A 14,509-nucleotide genomic window follows, 5' to 3' on the forward strand; every position below is an offset into this window, starting at 1 on the left:
GAAGACAAGGGCATCTTTGGCATCTTGCTAAAAAGGGAAACCATCCCATAAGATCTGGCTGTTGTTCTGATTTCATTTCCACTCTCCTGCGACAGAGTTGAGTTCGGTTGCATATTCTTGCAAATGGCTCTGTTTCTGGAGAAGGAAGATAGACCATCACACTGATTTATAACGAAAAGAGCAGGGCACAACTTTCTCCCCTCTACAGATAGTCCTTGCTTAACAACCACAACTGGGACCAGAATTTCAGTTGCTAAGCGAATTAAGCCATTAAGCGAATCCGACCCAATTTTACGACCTTTTTTGCAGTGGTCATTAAGTGAAACACTGCAGTCATTAAGCAAACCACATGGTTGTTACGCAAATCACGCCGTTTCCCATTGATGTTGCTTGCCAGAAGCTGGCCAGGAAGGTCGAAAATGGCGATCACATGACCACAGGATGCTGCAACAGTCATAAATGTGAACCGGTTGCCAAGCACCCAAATCATGATCATATGACCACAGGGACACTGTGACAGTTGTATGAGGACTGGTCGTAAGATGGACTGACTAAGGATTAGTCCTCTCATTGGCCCATCTTTGTCTCCATTCCAAGAGTCTCATTGGCCAATGTAAGTAAAAGGGGTGTGTCTTCCAGCCTTCCCTTTGCACACACTTTCTCCACACTAATAAATCTCACACCCAATTAACTGGATTTGCACATGGCATCAATATTTATTAGACGTTGCTAGAACTGTCCAGGCTGAGGCTCTCAGACATGCTATAATACTGGATTCCTGCCCTGGAGAAGGGGCTGGACTAGATGATCTCGAAGACCCCTTCCAACCTTCCAGTCTTGGATTTGGTGCTTCAGATTGGATTTTTTTGCTGGCCAGGGGTTGGACTAGACTAGGATTCAGCCCGACCTACCTTGCAGGGCTGTTGCAGGGAATAATTGGAGGAAAGGCAGGGAACATTTCGAACCAATTCTACAATTTCTCCCCCGTGTTTCCTTCAGACAATCACTGGGATACAAGGTGCTGTTTCGCAGATCTCAGAACCAGCCATCCTGTGCAGCAGGCTGGGCTGAAGAAACACAGCAGGCCAAGTCTTCTTGCTGGCTGGCTATGGCTGCGCTTGAACCCAGGGTCATGCATTCTCAGGACCAGAGAAAACCCCACCCTTGCCCAGCTCCAACCACTAGGCGGCACTGCCTGCTTCCTCAGCTGGGCCCCCCAAACCCTCCTACCGAACTTGGACAGCTCCAGGTCGCTGGGCGAAGACGCTGAGATTTCCTTCAGTTCTGTCCCTTTAAATGGGGGGGAGAAAGTGGGTGGGTCTCTGCAGAACTGGGGGGGGTGAGGAGGGCGGAGGCTGGTGACATCACCTCCCAGCCTGAACCCCCAGCTTTCCTTACAGGGAGGGGGTGGTGGATGAAGTTAGCAGGGCAAGGGAGCTGGACGGCTGGTTTTTCCCAAAGCATCCAAGCTGAATTGCACAAATTGGGGCCCTTTTGCAAAGGATGCTCCACCCTCCATCCTGATCCAGGTAAGAGCATCTCCTCAGATGGTACCCAACGGCCCGCATCCGGGCCCTGCTTCTGCAGAGGATGCAGGGGCAAAAAAGGCTAAGAAGGACCCTCTTTCTCTATGTGTCTGCCCCTTCCTCTTGGCTGTGGGGGGGGGGGGCAAAGAAGAGAGCAGTGCCCAGTCTCCAAGCTTCCTAGAGAGATTGGCCATGACATTGGATTTTTCCCCATGGCCCCGCTTCCGGATTGGAAACGTTTGTTAAGGCCAGGAGCAGGATGCTGTGGGTTTGTTCCCCTTTGCTGGCTTTTCTTAAGTTTCTAGTCCTCTGGATTCTCTAGCTTTCCCCAGGCTTCGATGCGAGGAGGGACCGCTTGACGGATGAGCAAGAAAACCCTCAATTTGTTCCTGCGTCTCGACCCAAACGTAAGGGGTCACTTTTGTGGCGCTGTTGCTTGGCCTTGCAAACATCTACCTCTTTCCCAAATCAGTGGGGAAAAGCTTTGGCCCCCTCTTTAGGCTTTAGGCCTGGCAGGAGAAAGGATGGCTCTGTGAAAGGAGCCACTCCCCGTGCCTAGAAATATAGCATGTCAAGGTGGAGAGCTGAGCTTAGCTTTCTGTCTGGGAAGAAACAAAGTGGGAGAAGAAAAAGTGGATGGACGATTGAAAGTAATTATATTAGCTGGCAAACTATGCAGGTATTAAAACAGCAACTTAAAGTGCCAGATATAAATATGACCTCATACTAGTCCATATATTTTCTTTGCAAGAAAAAATTTAGCAAAGCAAATCTAAGGTGTGGCAGGAGATAATTCTGTATTGCTGGTTGGTAGTCAATTTTTTTTAGCTTAATTAACAGAAAAGTTCATAACTGATCACCTCCTTTCATACAGACCTTTTCCCAGGTACAAATACTAAACATGGATTTTGCCTCCCTGCTTAAGCTATTGAATATATTAATATCAGTTTCCCTTTTCTTGTTTTCCATTCCCTTTTGTAAATCCTGGATGCTTTGTTAATTTTTAAGCACATTTTAAAATAAGATTTTAAGATAGTCCATATGACTACCCTTTTGTCATGATAATAATAAAGGTCAGTGCATTAATAATAACTCTTCATTATCATTAATGATTTGATATCAGATAGTTTATTTATTTGCACTCCAGGCCGATAAGCCACATAAATAAGTTAACTATTTAATACCAAATTGTAAATCATAACATATGATCCATGATTTGATATCAATTAGTTGATTTATTTATTTGCAGTTCCAGTCACATAAGCCATATAATCAGTTAATTCCTGATATCAAATTGTGAACAATATCCCTGCATTATGATTCACAAATTGTGAACAATATCCCTTCATCATGATTCACAATTTGATATTAAATAGTTAACATTTATTTGCAGCTTCAGTCTAATAAGCCTCATAAACAGGTTAACTATTTGTTAGCAGATTGTGAATCAGATCTATTATCATTCACAATTTGATATTAAATAGGTAACATTTATTTGGAGCTTCAGTCTGATAAGCCACAAAGGCAGTCCTTAAAAGAGCTAGAAAAATGAAATCTGAAACAATTAGTGATTGAGGGGAGGTGCCAACTGATTTTGGCAAGCCATGGTTATCGCTAAGATCTTGGAAAGCTTACCCATGTCTGAACTTTTAGAGGAAGTTGATAATCTCTTAATCAGAAAGACAACTCAGATTTCTGATGATTTATGAGTGCCTTGAGTGGTACAACAGACAGCTGTAGAATTGGTAATGGACCAAATCAAACCAAGGTTAAAATCTCCTACGAGGAACATGGAACTATCTAGAGAAGGTCCACGCAAGGAAATAGTTAATATGTTCTTTGTCCACCACATTCAAATTGACAACTTGAGAACAAGTTTGAAAAATTCCTTGCATATTTCCGTAAATGATGTACAGGTAGTCCTCACTTAACAACTGTTCGTTTAACGATAGTCCAAAGTTACGACGGCCTCAGGAAAAGTGCTTTATGACTGGTACTCGCACTTATGACATCGCAAACCACTGCACCACCCCCACAGTCACGGGATCGCAATTCGGGCACTTGGCAGCCGGCTCGCATTTACGACCAGCTGCACCGTCCAGCAGCCACGTGATCGTGGTTTGCAAACTTTTTTGCCAGTTTCCAGCAAAAAATGTCCATTGAGAAAGCTGGATTCGCTTAAGGACCTGTGATTCGCTTAACAACCATTGTAAAAATGGTCGTGAAATCGAGTCAGGTATGGTGACTCGCTTAACGACTGCACGGCTTAACAATTTTACAGTCCCTACTGTGGTCGTTAAATAAGGACTACCTGTACAGATGAGGGGTCACGTGATCCACCTCTGGATAAAGCAAAATAGACAGGAAGTTCAAAATGTCCATTCTTTGCAGAAAGTCCAACATGATTCCTCCGGCCATCCTTGCAAGTCCTTCCAGCGAGTTACTCTTCCCCACTCTCTCTTCTCCGGAGCTCTGGAGGACCCAGGTCGTGAATTACTCCGGGTCCATCCCTCGGCACATCAGCCACCGAGCCAACAACTTCAAAAGACATCCAAAACGGAGGAAACGCATCCGGCCCTCGCCGCCGCCACCTCCCAATACCCCCTGTCCCAAGGACCGTGCCCCCTTTGGTGAGATCCACCCGGAGAGATCGTTCTTGGAACTGCTGTTCAACGGGTGCATCCTCTTTGGGATCGAGTTCAGCTACGCCATGGAGACGGCCTTTGTCACGCCGGCCCTGCTCCAGATGGGCCTGCCAGATCAGCTGTATGGGATGGTGTGGTTTATCAGTCCAATTCTGGGTGAGGCAGTTAAAATCCGGCCCCGCGCAAATGCACGGGCCCGAAAAGTCCCAATTTACCATGCGTTTCATGCCCTGAAATTCTTAGATGCATCTCTTGGCTCTTGCAGAGAAATGCAGAGATCGCCTGGAGAAAGAGCTGTTAGAGGGGAAGGTGACCTGCTGCTTAGTCCTGGGAACGGAGGGAGCAGTAGAAAGAGATTCCAAATTGCCCCACCTGGATCTCTTTGTTATAAGAAGCGGCAGAGGGAAACTTGGGTGGGTTTTCAAGATTCACGATTCTGTTTGCTGCAACCGGAAAGGGGATAATTCCCTACAAGCCTCGCTTTGTTGTCATACCCTGCAACAGGAAAGTAGTTTATGTCCAATAATCCTTGCTCTGTCTGTTTCCTGACCTGGCCTGTCTTGAAGGGCTGACACCTGTGTATTCAAGACGTTGTGCATGGCACCCACTCCTCCTCTTTTCCCGCACAACAACCCTGTGAGGTAGGCTGGGCCGAGCAAGGGCGAGGGGCTTAGACTCATCCACCGAGCTTCCAAAGTTGAGGCCGGAGCCAAGCCTGGTCCTAGGACACACCGTCACCAATACAACATGTTGCCCCTCACAACTCCAAGCTGTGATGTGGCTTCATCTTGCCTCATCTCTTGCTGGTTGTAGAAAACGGAGAACTCACATAATTCCAGGATAACTCCAATTTAAAATTATTTTTTAAAGCTATCGCAGCTGCTGCTTTGGCCACATCTTGTGCTATTGAGTTTCACAGCTCCTTTCCCACTTAAAATATAAAATATACTATAAGAGAAATATTTTTATATCTATATTTGGCTGGGGAGGTTGGCATTTTTCCAATATGGCTTTTGAGAAGGTCCTACTCATTAGGGATCTCAGCAACGGGCATTGAAGGATGTCCCTTAAAGCAAAAAGTCTGTGGGCTGGAGTATTAATTCCAGTTTCCCTTCTTATCCTAGGTTTCCTGCTGCAGCCCTTATTGGGGGCTTGGAGTGACCGGTGCACCTCCCCGATGGGTCGGAGGAGGCCTTTCATCCTAGTTCTGGCAATTGGTAATTGGACTGGCCTCCCTTCACTAAGAAAGCTAGCCCATTAAGAAATGCTGAGTTAGAATGCTGATAGGCTAGGGGACACGCGCTTTTTTGTTGCTTTGGCTGGTTTGGAGAAGTGCTCCATGCTGGGAGTTGTGTTAGGAGGTGATTAGTGGTTCATTGGCCTCAATGAGGGCCAGAACCTTGTTGAAAGCAAGGCTCTGAGGACCATGGACAGCTCTAAGCAGGTTGGTTGATGAGAAGCTGGGCACAATCTTGATTTAGGGTCCAGTTTAAGCCTTGCCCTTTTCCGGGCGGGAAATTGCACCCTGTCTTTGATCCTTCTTTGCGGAGCAAAAGGTGTTCTGTTCCTGCCGTGGATCCAAGCTTTATGTTGAGCTTTGGGTGGGCGGGGCGAAGACCCTTTTGGGGAGGGGATTTTAAGGGGTGAAATGGATGCCCTTCGCATCTGCATGATGGACGCTGCCCTTTCACTGTGCATTTGGCCCAGCTCGGGGTTATTTGCTTCCCCGTGTTGTTTGAATCCGTCCGGGGAGGGTGCGTAAACTGACATCTGCAAGGAAAGAAGAGAGAAACAGACAGACAGCCTTCATAGTGATGGATCAGGGATCGGGACATCATTAGACCTGAATGATGTCATTTGCTCAGTGACAGCCTGACCCCCGTGACATCAGTGGTTCCCCCCAGTGGACACCCATCCATTTTCATTCTGGTCCTGGCCACTACTCACAGGCGGCATGTGAACCCTGGTTGAAAAATCACAAGGATGGCCTGGTGTGGGGTTTGCTGGAAAAGCATGGTTGTGTGAACGGGGCGTCACCCTAGCATTCCCCGTGGCCTGCGTGATTGTACCGGTCTCCCAGCGGACCTTTCTGCCTGCTTTCCAGGGGCGCTGCTGGGGCTCACCCTCATGCTGAATGGCCGGGATATCGGCGCGGCTGTGTCCGACACAACAGAGGACCACAAGTGGGGCATCGCATTCACCATCTGCGGGGTCATCTTGATGGACTTCTGCGCCGACTCGGCCGACAACCCCAGCCATGCCTACATGATTGACGTCTGTCGCCCATCGGATCAAGACCGGGCGCTCAACATTCACGCTCTTCTTGCCGGTGAGTGGTCGCTGAGCCGTGAAGCCAAGCCAAGCCAAACTCGCTGGGGAGGACCGGATTCTCCAGTGAGTGTGGCTGACGGGGTTTGTAGTCCAGCAGCTGCAGAAGGTACCACGATGGAGAAATCCGGCATCGTGGGCAGGACGTGGCTGGGTTTTTCAATATGTTAAAACTCTTTGGTTGGACAACAGTGAGTTTTCCCAAAACGGCCTTGTTTGCTTTTGGGTCTGAGCCTCAGTGCATCTCGCCTGTAAAATGGGGGCATCCTTGGGTCGTTGTTGACCCACTCTTTCTCCAAGCACTCTGCTAGAACCCCTAAGTTAGAGCTGCTCATGGGGTTACTTGGAGATCTAAGGCTAAATATGGAAGATATGAAGGTCTTTTGGGTGCATGACTGCATGCTGGGATCCACCATTTTGAACAAGCTTCCACTAACAAGTCACCAGCTGGTGGATCTTCGGAGATTCTAGAAAAGGGTACCGACTCCACTTTCCCCCAAACCTCCTGGAATTAAAAATTACTGATTAATTTGTAGATTTACATCCCACCTTCCTCCAGAAAAACTGAAGGCGGCACAAATGATGCTCGCGTTTCCCCTTTCCCCCACAACAACACCCCTGTGAGGTAGGTTGGGCAGAGAAAGAGAGAGAAAGAGCAAGATGGACTGGCCAAAAATAAATATCTCTTTTTGATGTTCATTCCTTTCTCCACCTTCCTCTTCCCTGTTGTCTTCCTTGCACTGAATTATTATAGATAGCAAGCCTGCTGGGCCTGGAGACTGTACGGGGACAAAAATGATAACAGCAGTAAAAAGAACAGCCACGCTATGGTTTAATTTCAGGCAAAAAAAATAGGCACCTGTTTGCAACTCTTTAAAATAGCTGCATCCGTCAGTTCGCAACTCTTTAAGGTAGCTGCATCCATCTGGTCGCAACTCATTAAAGTAGCCGCATCTGTTCGCAACTCTTCAAAGTAGCTGCATCATCTGTTCGCAACTCTTTAAAGTAGCTGCATCCATCTGTTCGCAACTCTTTAAAGTAGCTGCATCCATTTGCAATTCTTTAAAGAAGATGCATCCATCTGATTTACAAGTCTTTAAAGCAGCTACATCGTTTCCCAGATCTGGAAAAAGGATCTGCCTCTTTTTAAGCATCTGGCTGGAGGATTCCCAGAAAGAAAACTGAACCAGGCTTTGGTTTCCCTTTCGCAGGACTCGGCGGCGGATTTGGCTACATCATTGGGGGGATTAACTGGAACGGCACTGCCTTCGGAAGGGCTGTGGGGGGTCAGCTGCGCGTGATCTACATTTTTACCTCTGTCACCCTGACGCTGGCCACCATCTTGACGTTGCTCAGCATCCCCGAACGGTCCTTGCTGTCTTTCAGCAAGCAGAAGAAAGTCATGAAGAGCCCCAGCCTCACCCTCCCGCCCTCACCCCCGCTGCTCTTCGAGGAGTGCCCCCCCGAGAGCCCAGCAGGGTCCCAAAACCCGGTCCGCATGTATGCCAACTTTACCAGCCCCGTTTCCCCGCTCAGCCCCCTGACCCCGAGATACGGGAGTCTCATCAGCTGGGACAGTTCTTTGACGGGGCTGAACGATTTTGCCTCCTCCTTCGGCACCTCAAATATCGACGGCGTCCTCATCGACTGCTTCACCGGTGGAACTGACGGCTACTTGTCCATCCCGGGAAGCCTATCCGGGCAGGGCGTGAGCGTCAGCTTGCCCCGAGCTCCGGAGGGCTTGAATTGCCACGAAAATGTGGCGTTGGATGGCAGGGAAAACGGGCGGGAGGGGCTGAGGGTGGGGTCCTTGGATGCAATAAAGCCCCGTTCATTGGGGATCCTGAAAAGGCCCCAGACTTTGGCAATCCCGGATATTATCACAGGGAACCTTCCGGAAAGCAGCCGGCGAAGGAATGTCACTTTCAGCCAACAGGTGAGCCAGAAGCGCAGCGAGGCTGGCTTTCTCGAGCCTCACTATTTCTCTTGCTGGGTATATTCCACTTGTGGTGGGGCTGATGGTAAGGCGGCTTTTAAAAAGCCTGAAACAGATTCCTGGAGGGGGCCGGCTTCTGAACCTCCATGCTTATAAGCAGTATACCTTGAGATGCTAAAAAAAACATAGGGGACAATACTCACATTCTTTGCAGTTTGCTCATGAGGATTTCTGAATTATCAGCCTAGCTTCTTAGGAAAACAAAATGGTTTCTGCCTCTGATTTCCCATAATCAGCCGGAAGAAATGGTGGTTCTGTGGTTTTATTTCTTTACTTATCCCCAGCCACCACCAAGTTTAGCAAAGGTACCCTCCAACTTTAATTAGAAGCTTTCTTCCTGCAGGTTCTGCTTGCCATTCTTCTTATCGAGCCCACTTTCCTAATGAATTGGCCTCTTTAACTGCCATCTATGGGCAATTCTGTTCCCTAATTGCTGGTTTACAAATGCAACCTGTCAGCACAGGAAGCCATAAGGGTGAACTGCATGGTGGAAGCTTCTAATTAAAGGCACAGTAGAAAACCTGCATCATTTTTCATGCTGAACAGATGGGCATTTTTCCTGGGGAGAAACCCCCAGAAATCTAAAGAAGGAAAAATGACAAGAATAACAATCTGTTCCAGAGCTATGCCTTATCAAAGAAATTTCACTGTTATTGTAGCCAGTCATTTGATATATACTGTCTTGGAGAAACATCCAATGTAAAAGTTGAATGGATAGCAAGCTGACAAATATCCGAACAAGAACAGAACAAAACCAACACTGGGAAATCAAATGAAGAAGGATGGTATGGGGGAAGTTGTGATAACGATCTCTGGCAATACAGGTAGTCCTCGCTTAACGACCACAATTGGGACCGGAATTTCACTTGCTAAGCAAATCCGACCAGATTTTGCGACCTTTTTGTGGTGGTTGTTAAGCGAACCATGGGGTCGTTAAATGAATCACGTGGTTCCCCAATGATTTTGCTGGCTGGAAGCCACCTGGGAAGGTTGCAGATGACAATCATGTGACTGTGAGATGTTGCGATGGTTGTAAATGAAGACCTGTTGCCAAGTGCCCGACTTGTGATCATGTGACCATGGGGATGCTGTGATGTTTGTAAGTGCGAGGACTGGTCACAAGTTGGTTTTTCAGCTCCGTCGTAAGTCTGAACAGTCACTAAACGAATGGTTGTTAAGCAAGGACAACCTGTAGTATACTCTAGTTGTGGTCCAAGCAGCGGAGGCAAGCAAAATTTTACGGGCTTGGCATGCTGCATTGTTGTTTGTAAGCTTCCTGTGGGCCCTGGTGGCTGATTAAGAACCGATTTTGCAATGCAGGTAGCAAATATTTTGCTGAACGGGGCTAAGTATGAGAGCGAATTGAACAGCTCCAACGAACTCCCCGAACAGCCGCTGTCGATAAAGCTCCTCTGCTCGACTGTCTGCCACATGCCCAAAGTCCTGCGCAACCTTTGCATCAACCACTTCCTAGGTAACCCTGCTCAAAGGGGATTCTCTGCAACCTCTGCTTGGTTCTTTCATCCAGGAGATCAAGGAGATCTCCATGGCGCTCCTTTTGTCCCTCCCCACCTGCTTAACCTCACAACAGCCCTGAGAGGTAGGCCAGGCAGTAGCTTAAGCTAGGCCCTAAAGTGGTTTTGTGGGAGTGGGCTGGCCACGGGGTGCCAATCAATCCAGCTGTTGCGGCTGGTCAGTCCTGGTTTGTGGTGTGTCTGGGGGGAAGGCAGCTCTGGGTCATCTTCTACTCCTTCACCCTGCACCCCCCTTTCTCAGGGGACACGCCTCTTCCCATCCCGTGTCTTTTGTCTCTTCTCGTCCGATCCCCCCCTAGGCTGGCTCTCGTTCGAAGGGATGCTCCTCTTCTACACGGACTTCATGGGAGAAGTGGTCTACCAGGGGAATCCCAAAGCCCCCCTGGCTTCAGACGAGCACCAGCGGTACAATGCCGGCGTCACCATGGGGTGCTGGGGCATGTGTGTCTACGCGTTCAGCGCAGCGTTATATTCAGGTAATCGTCGGGGTCTCTGCCTCGGGATTGCAAGTGGGGAAGACACAGTCAGCCAGGGGGCGGTTATTCAGGGGTGGGGAGGAATGTCTGGCGCTCTGAGAGGGCCTTGCCGTTTCTTCCTGGACACCCTTAAACCAAGGGCGCACCCATTTTAAGGATGGTCTCACTGGTGTTTTAAGAATCTTCCTGCTTTAATTCTGTTGGAATGTTTCTATGGTTTCCTTCCTTCCTTCCTTCCTTCCTTCCTTCCTTCCTTCCTTCCTTCCTTCCTTCCTTCCTTCCTTCCTCTAGTCATCCATCCATCCATTCTTCTAGCCATCCATCTTCCCTCCCTCCCTCCCTCCCTCCCTCCTTCCTTCCTTCCTTCCTTCCATCCATCCATCCATCCATCCTCCTTCCCTCATCTCCCTCCCTCCCTCCCTCCCTCCCTCCCTCCCTCCCTCCTTCCTTCCTTCCATCCATCCATCCATCCATCCATCCTCCTTCCATCATCTTCCTTCCTTCCTTCCTTCCATCCATCCATCCATCCATCCATCCATCCATCCTCCTTCCATCATCTCCCTCCCTCCCTCCCTCCCTCCCTCCATCCTTCCTTCCTTCCTTCCTTCCTTCCTTCCTTCCATCCATCCATCCATCCATCCATCCATCCATCCTTCCATCCATCCTCCTTCCATCATCATCTCCCTCCCTCCCTCCCGGCTCACAATTAAGTTGGCAAAGGAAGTGTAATCTACCCACGTTCTATTATTTTACTGTTATTGTATGCTATTCATAGAAAAAGACGGCTTCTTTCTCAGAAGCCCAGATCCCCTTCTACCCTACCAAGCTCCTGATTCACCTGCGTGGAGATCCTGACCGCCTTGGGCGACCGGGCTAACGTGGAAATGGAAGGCTGATGCACGGACCATTTTACCACCGCCGTGATTTCTATGAAACCACTGACAATGGATCATAAACAACACACTAAAATACATTTTTTTTTTAAAAAAGCGTAGATCATCAAACCAAAGGCACAATGAAAACACCACACATGGATTTATTTCTTCCCAATAGCCTGCTTCAAAGGAAATTCACACATTTGCAGCTGCAATGTCTCGTTTTAAGGCATCGAATCAGCCGGGTTGTGTGCATTGAGGCTGCCAATTGATCTCCTTTCCTTTTGCAGGCTTGCTTGAAAAACTGGAGGAGTGTTTCAGTATCCGGACGCTGTATTTTATAGCATATTTGGTGTTTGGCCTCGGCACCGGCCTGGCTACGCTGACCAGGAATATCTACGTGATCCTGTCCCTCTGTGTCACGTACGGAGTTTTGTTTTCAACCCTCTGCACTCTCCCCTATTCCTTGCTGTGTGACTACTATCAAAGTAAACAGGTATGGCAATGGTCAGAATTCCTTAGCTTGAGCTCTCTGTGCATGCGCAGAGGGCCCTCACCTTCCAGATGGGAATTATTTGGAAAGGAGTGGTCTAAGCCCCAGAGAAGCTCTGGGCATGGGCAAAGTTGTTTAGAAATGACACAATATTTTAAACAGGCATCTTTTGGAAAGCGATGGGGAGAAACCTGTTGCATGGCTGGCTGGGGAATTCTGGGAGTTGAAGTCCACGCATGCTGGCTGGGGAATTCTGGGAGTTGAAGTCCATGCATGCTGGCTGGGGAATTCTGGGAGTTGAAGTCCGCACATCTTAAAGTTGCCAAGGTTGAGAAACACTGATCTGTGGGGTAGATAACTTGGAAACTATTGGAAATAAAGAAAGGAAGATTCTATCAATATGAATTACAGTTTAGGAAGTCAGTACTACAGGCATAAGATTCTTTGACTTTTTCACCCAAAATTGAGTAAAACATTAGAAAAAAAAACTGCTGCACCTGAAACATCAAAGGTTTTCTTGCACACTCAAGGTTTCCGTCTTGAGCTGATTACTTAGCGCAAAGGTCTCCGTTGCTTTGCCACGTATTTTTTGTACGTGTTATTAAAAGGAAAACGTAGATAAACAAAGCAAATTGAACAATAATCAAAATACCAAAAAAAAGAAAAAAGAAAAAGAACAATTGAGTTTCTAACTTCCCCCTTTTCATACAGCTGCTGATTTACACGGTTCGTAGACATTTAGGCCCCCTTACAAGCTAGACCATAAGTGATAAAATATTCTTTCTGTTTCACAGCATTTCCAACATTTATTTTGTTTTGCTTCTCTTTAATGTTATTGATGGAGTTGTGTACCTAACCTGCATATAGGTAGTCTTTGCTTAACAACCACAATTGGGACTAGGAATTTGGTTGCTAAGCAAAGAGGTCATTAAACGAATCCGACCCACTTTATGACCTTTTTGTGGAGGCTGTTAAGCAAATCACTGCAGTCATTAAGCGAACCACATGGTCATTAAGCAAATCATGCAGTTCCTCACTGATTTTGCTTGCTGGAATCTGGCTGGGAAGGTTGAAAATAGTGATCATGTGATCATGGGATGCTGTGATGGCTATAAATGTGAACCAGTTGCCAAGTGCCCAAGTCGTGAATGTGGCAATGGTCGTGTGAGGAACACTCATAACTCGTTTTTTCAGCACCGTCGTAAGTCTGAACCATCGCTAAATGAATGGTCATTAAGCGAGGACTACCTGTATATTTTAAGCCCCTTTCTTCCATGTGTTTACCCAGTGCACGAAGCCAGATAGTATCTGCGACCTGGTGCTCTAAAATTTATCTTCTTTTTCTCTCTCTCTCTCTTTCTTGGGACAGTTTGCCGGCACCAACAAAGATGGCATCAAGCGAGGCATGGGCGTTGACATCTCCCTCCTGAGCTGTCAATATTTCCTGGCCCAGATTCTCGTCTCCATAGTCATGGGTCCTCTAACGGCTGCGGTGGGCAGTGCCAATGGGGTGATGTACTTTGCCAGCGTGGTCTCCTTCATGGGCTGCCTGTATTCCTCCCTCTGCGTCTTTTACGAAATTCCCCCCGGGGAGGAACTGGCCGAGGAACAGCAACCACTGATGCTGAGCATATGATGGAGCGTGAAGGGTTGGCAGTTTGGCCCCCGTGCGGTGCTTTTTGTGGCGGGGGGGGGAAGGATAATCACAGGTTCATATCTAATAATAAAAATCAAATATCAGAGCTGGCTGCTTTGTTTGTAGAAGACCAAGTGTAAAAATTGGGAAGGGCCTTAGAGATCATCTAGTCCAACCCACAGCTGTATGCACAAGGAAGGAGTGGCTACTCCATTTTATCAACGCAGAAGTAGGGCAAAATTCCTGACTCATAACCTATGGTTTGCTCAAACATGGTTTAGCAAATAAGACACAGGGGGCTCTACAGGTAGTCCTCACTTCACAACGATTCGTTTAGTGATGGTTTGGACTTATGGCCGTGCTGGAAAACCTGACTTATGTCTGGTCCTCACATTTATGACCACCACAGCATCCCCGCAGTCACGTGATCACGATTTGGGTGCTTGGCAACTGCGTCACATTTATGACCATTGCAGCTTCCTGTGGTCATGTGATCGCCACTTTTGACCTTCCTGGCTGGCTTCTGGCAAGCAAAATCAATGGGGAACCATGTGATTTGCTTAACATCCATGGTGATTTGCTTAATGACTCCTGCAAAAAAGGTCGTAAAATCGGGTCGGATTCGCTTAATGACCGCTTCACTTAGCAACCAAAATTCTGGCCCCATGTTCAGCCCATGTTGCTATAGCACCAACAACAAAGCCCTATTGGCCTGGGCACTAGCACATGACAGCTACTACAAAATGCTAGGCTGGGAAAACCATTCTGCCCAATACCCCTGCGAGGTAGATCCAGGCGAAGCCAGCTCTGATTTTATTTCCTGACATTTTTATCTTGCCCTGCTTTCAAGGAGTTTGGGGACCCCTCTCTAGCAATGGGTTTCAAATGCTACAGAAGTTGCTGTATGCTACAGGGCTCAGACCAGGAGGTGTGGGTCTCCATTTTACAATTCTGTGTGATTCACATTATTATTCTTAATTAGTATTTGTGTGAGAGGCC

The 14,509-nt window shown here is 47.7% G+C and overlaps 1 protein-coding gene across 1 annotated transcript; it reads left to right on the forward strand.

The window, feature by feature from the left end:
• The first annotated feature begins 1,418 nt into the window (after window positions 1-1,418).
• SLC45A1 (solute carrier family 45 member 1) lies at window positions 1,419-13,561 on the forward strand. Its single transcript, XM_063317395.1, has 9 exons — window positions 1,419-1,529; window positions 3,918-4,327; window positions 5,296-5,388; window positions 6,276-6,500; window positions 7,711-8,435; window positions 9,816-9,969; window positions 10,330-10,506; window positions 11,672-11,877; window positions 13,244-13,561. Exons 2-9 carry the CDS (start codon window positions 3,928-3,930, stop codon window positions 13,508-13,510), a joined length of 2,247 nt encoding a protein of 748 aa, XP_063173465.1. The 5' UTR covers window positions 1,419-1,529; window positions 3,918-3,927; the 3' UTR covers window positions 13,511-13,561.
• Window positions 13,562-14,509: the final 948 nt, after the last annotated feature.

Source organism: Candoia aspera, chromosome 18 (genome assembly GCF_035149785.1).
Source record: "Candoia aspera isolate rCanAsp1 chromosome 18, rCanAsp1.hap2, whole genome shotgun sequence".
Lineage (NCBI taxonomy): Eukaryota > Metazoa > Chordata > Lepidosauria > Squamata > Boidae > Candoia > Candoia aspera.

Excerpts from the sequence above, each read along its gene's own strand:
- SLC45A1 (XM_063317395.1), top strand. The coding sequence starts at position 3,928 with ATGATTCCTCCGGCCATCCTTGCAAGTCCTTCCAGCGAGTTACTCTTC. Across the intron at positions 6,501-7,710 it reads CATTCACGCTCTTCTTGCCG|GACTCGGCGGCGGATTTGGC; the intron begins GTGAGTGGTCGC and ends TCCCTTTCGCAG. Across the intron at positions 10,507-11,671 it reads CAGCGCAGCGTTATATTCAG|GCTTGCTTGAAAAACTGGAG; the intron begins GTAATCGTCGGG and ends TTCCTTTTGCAG.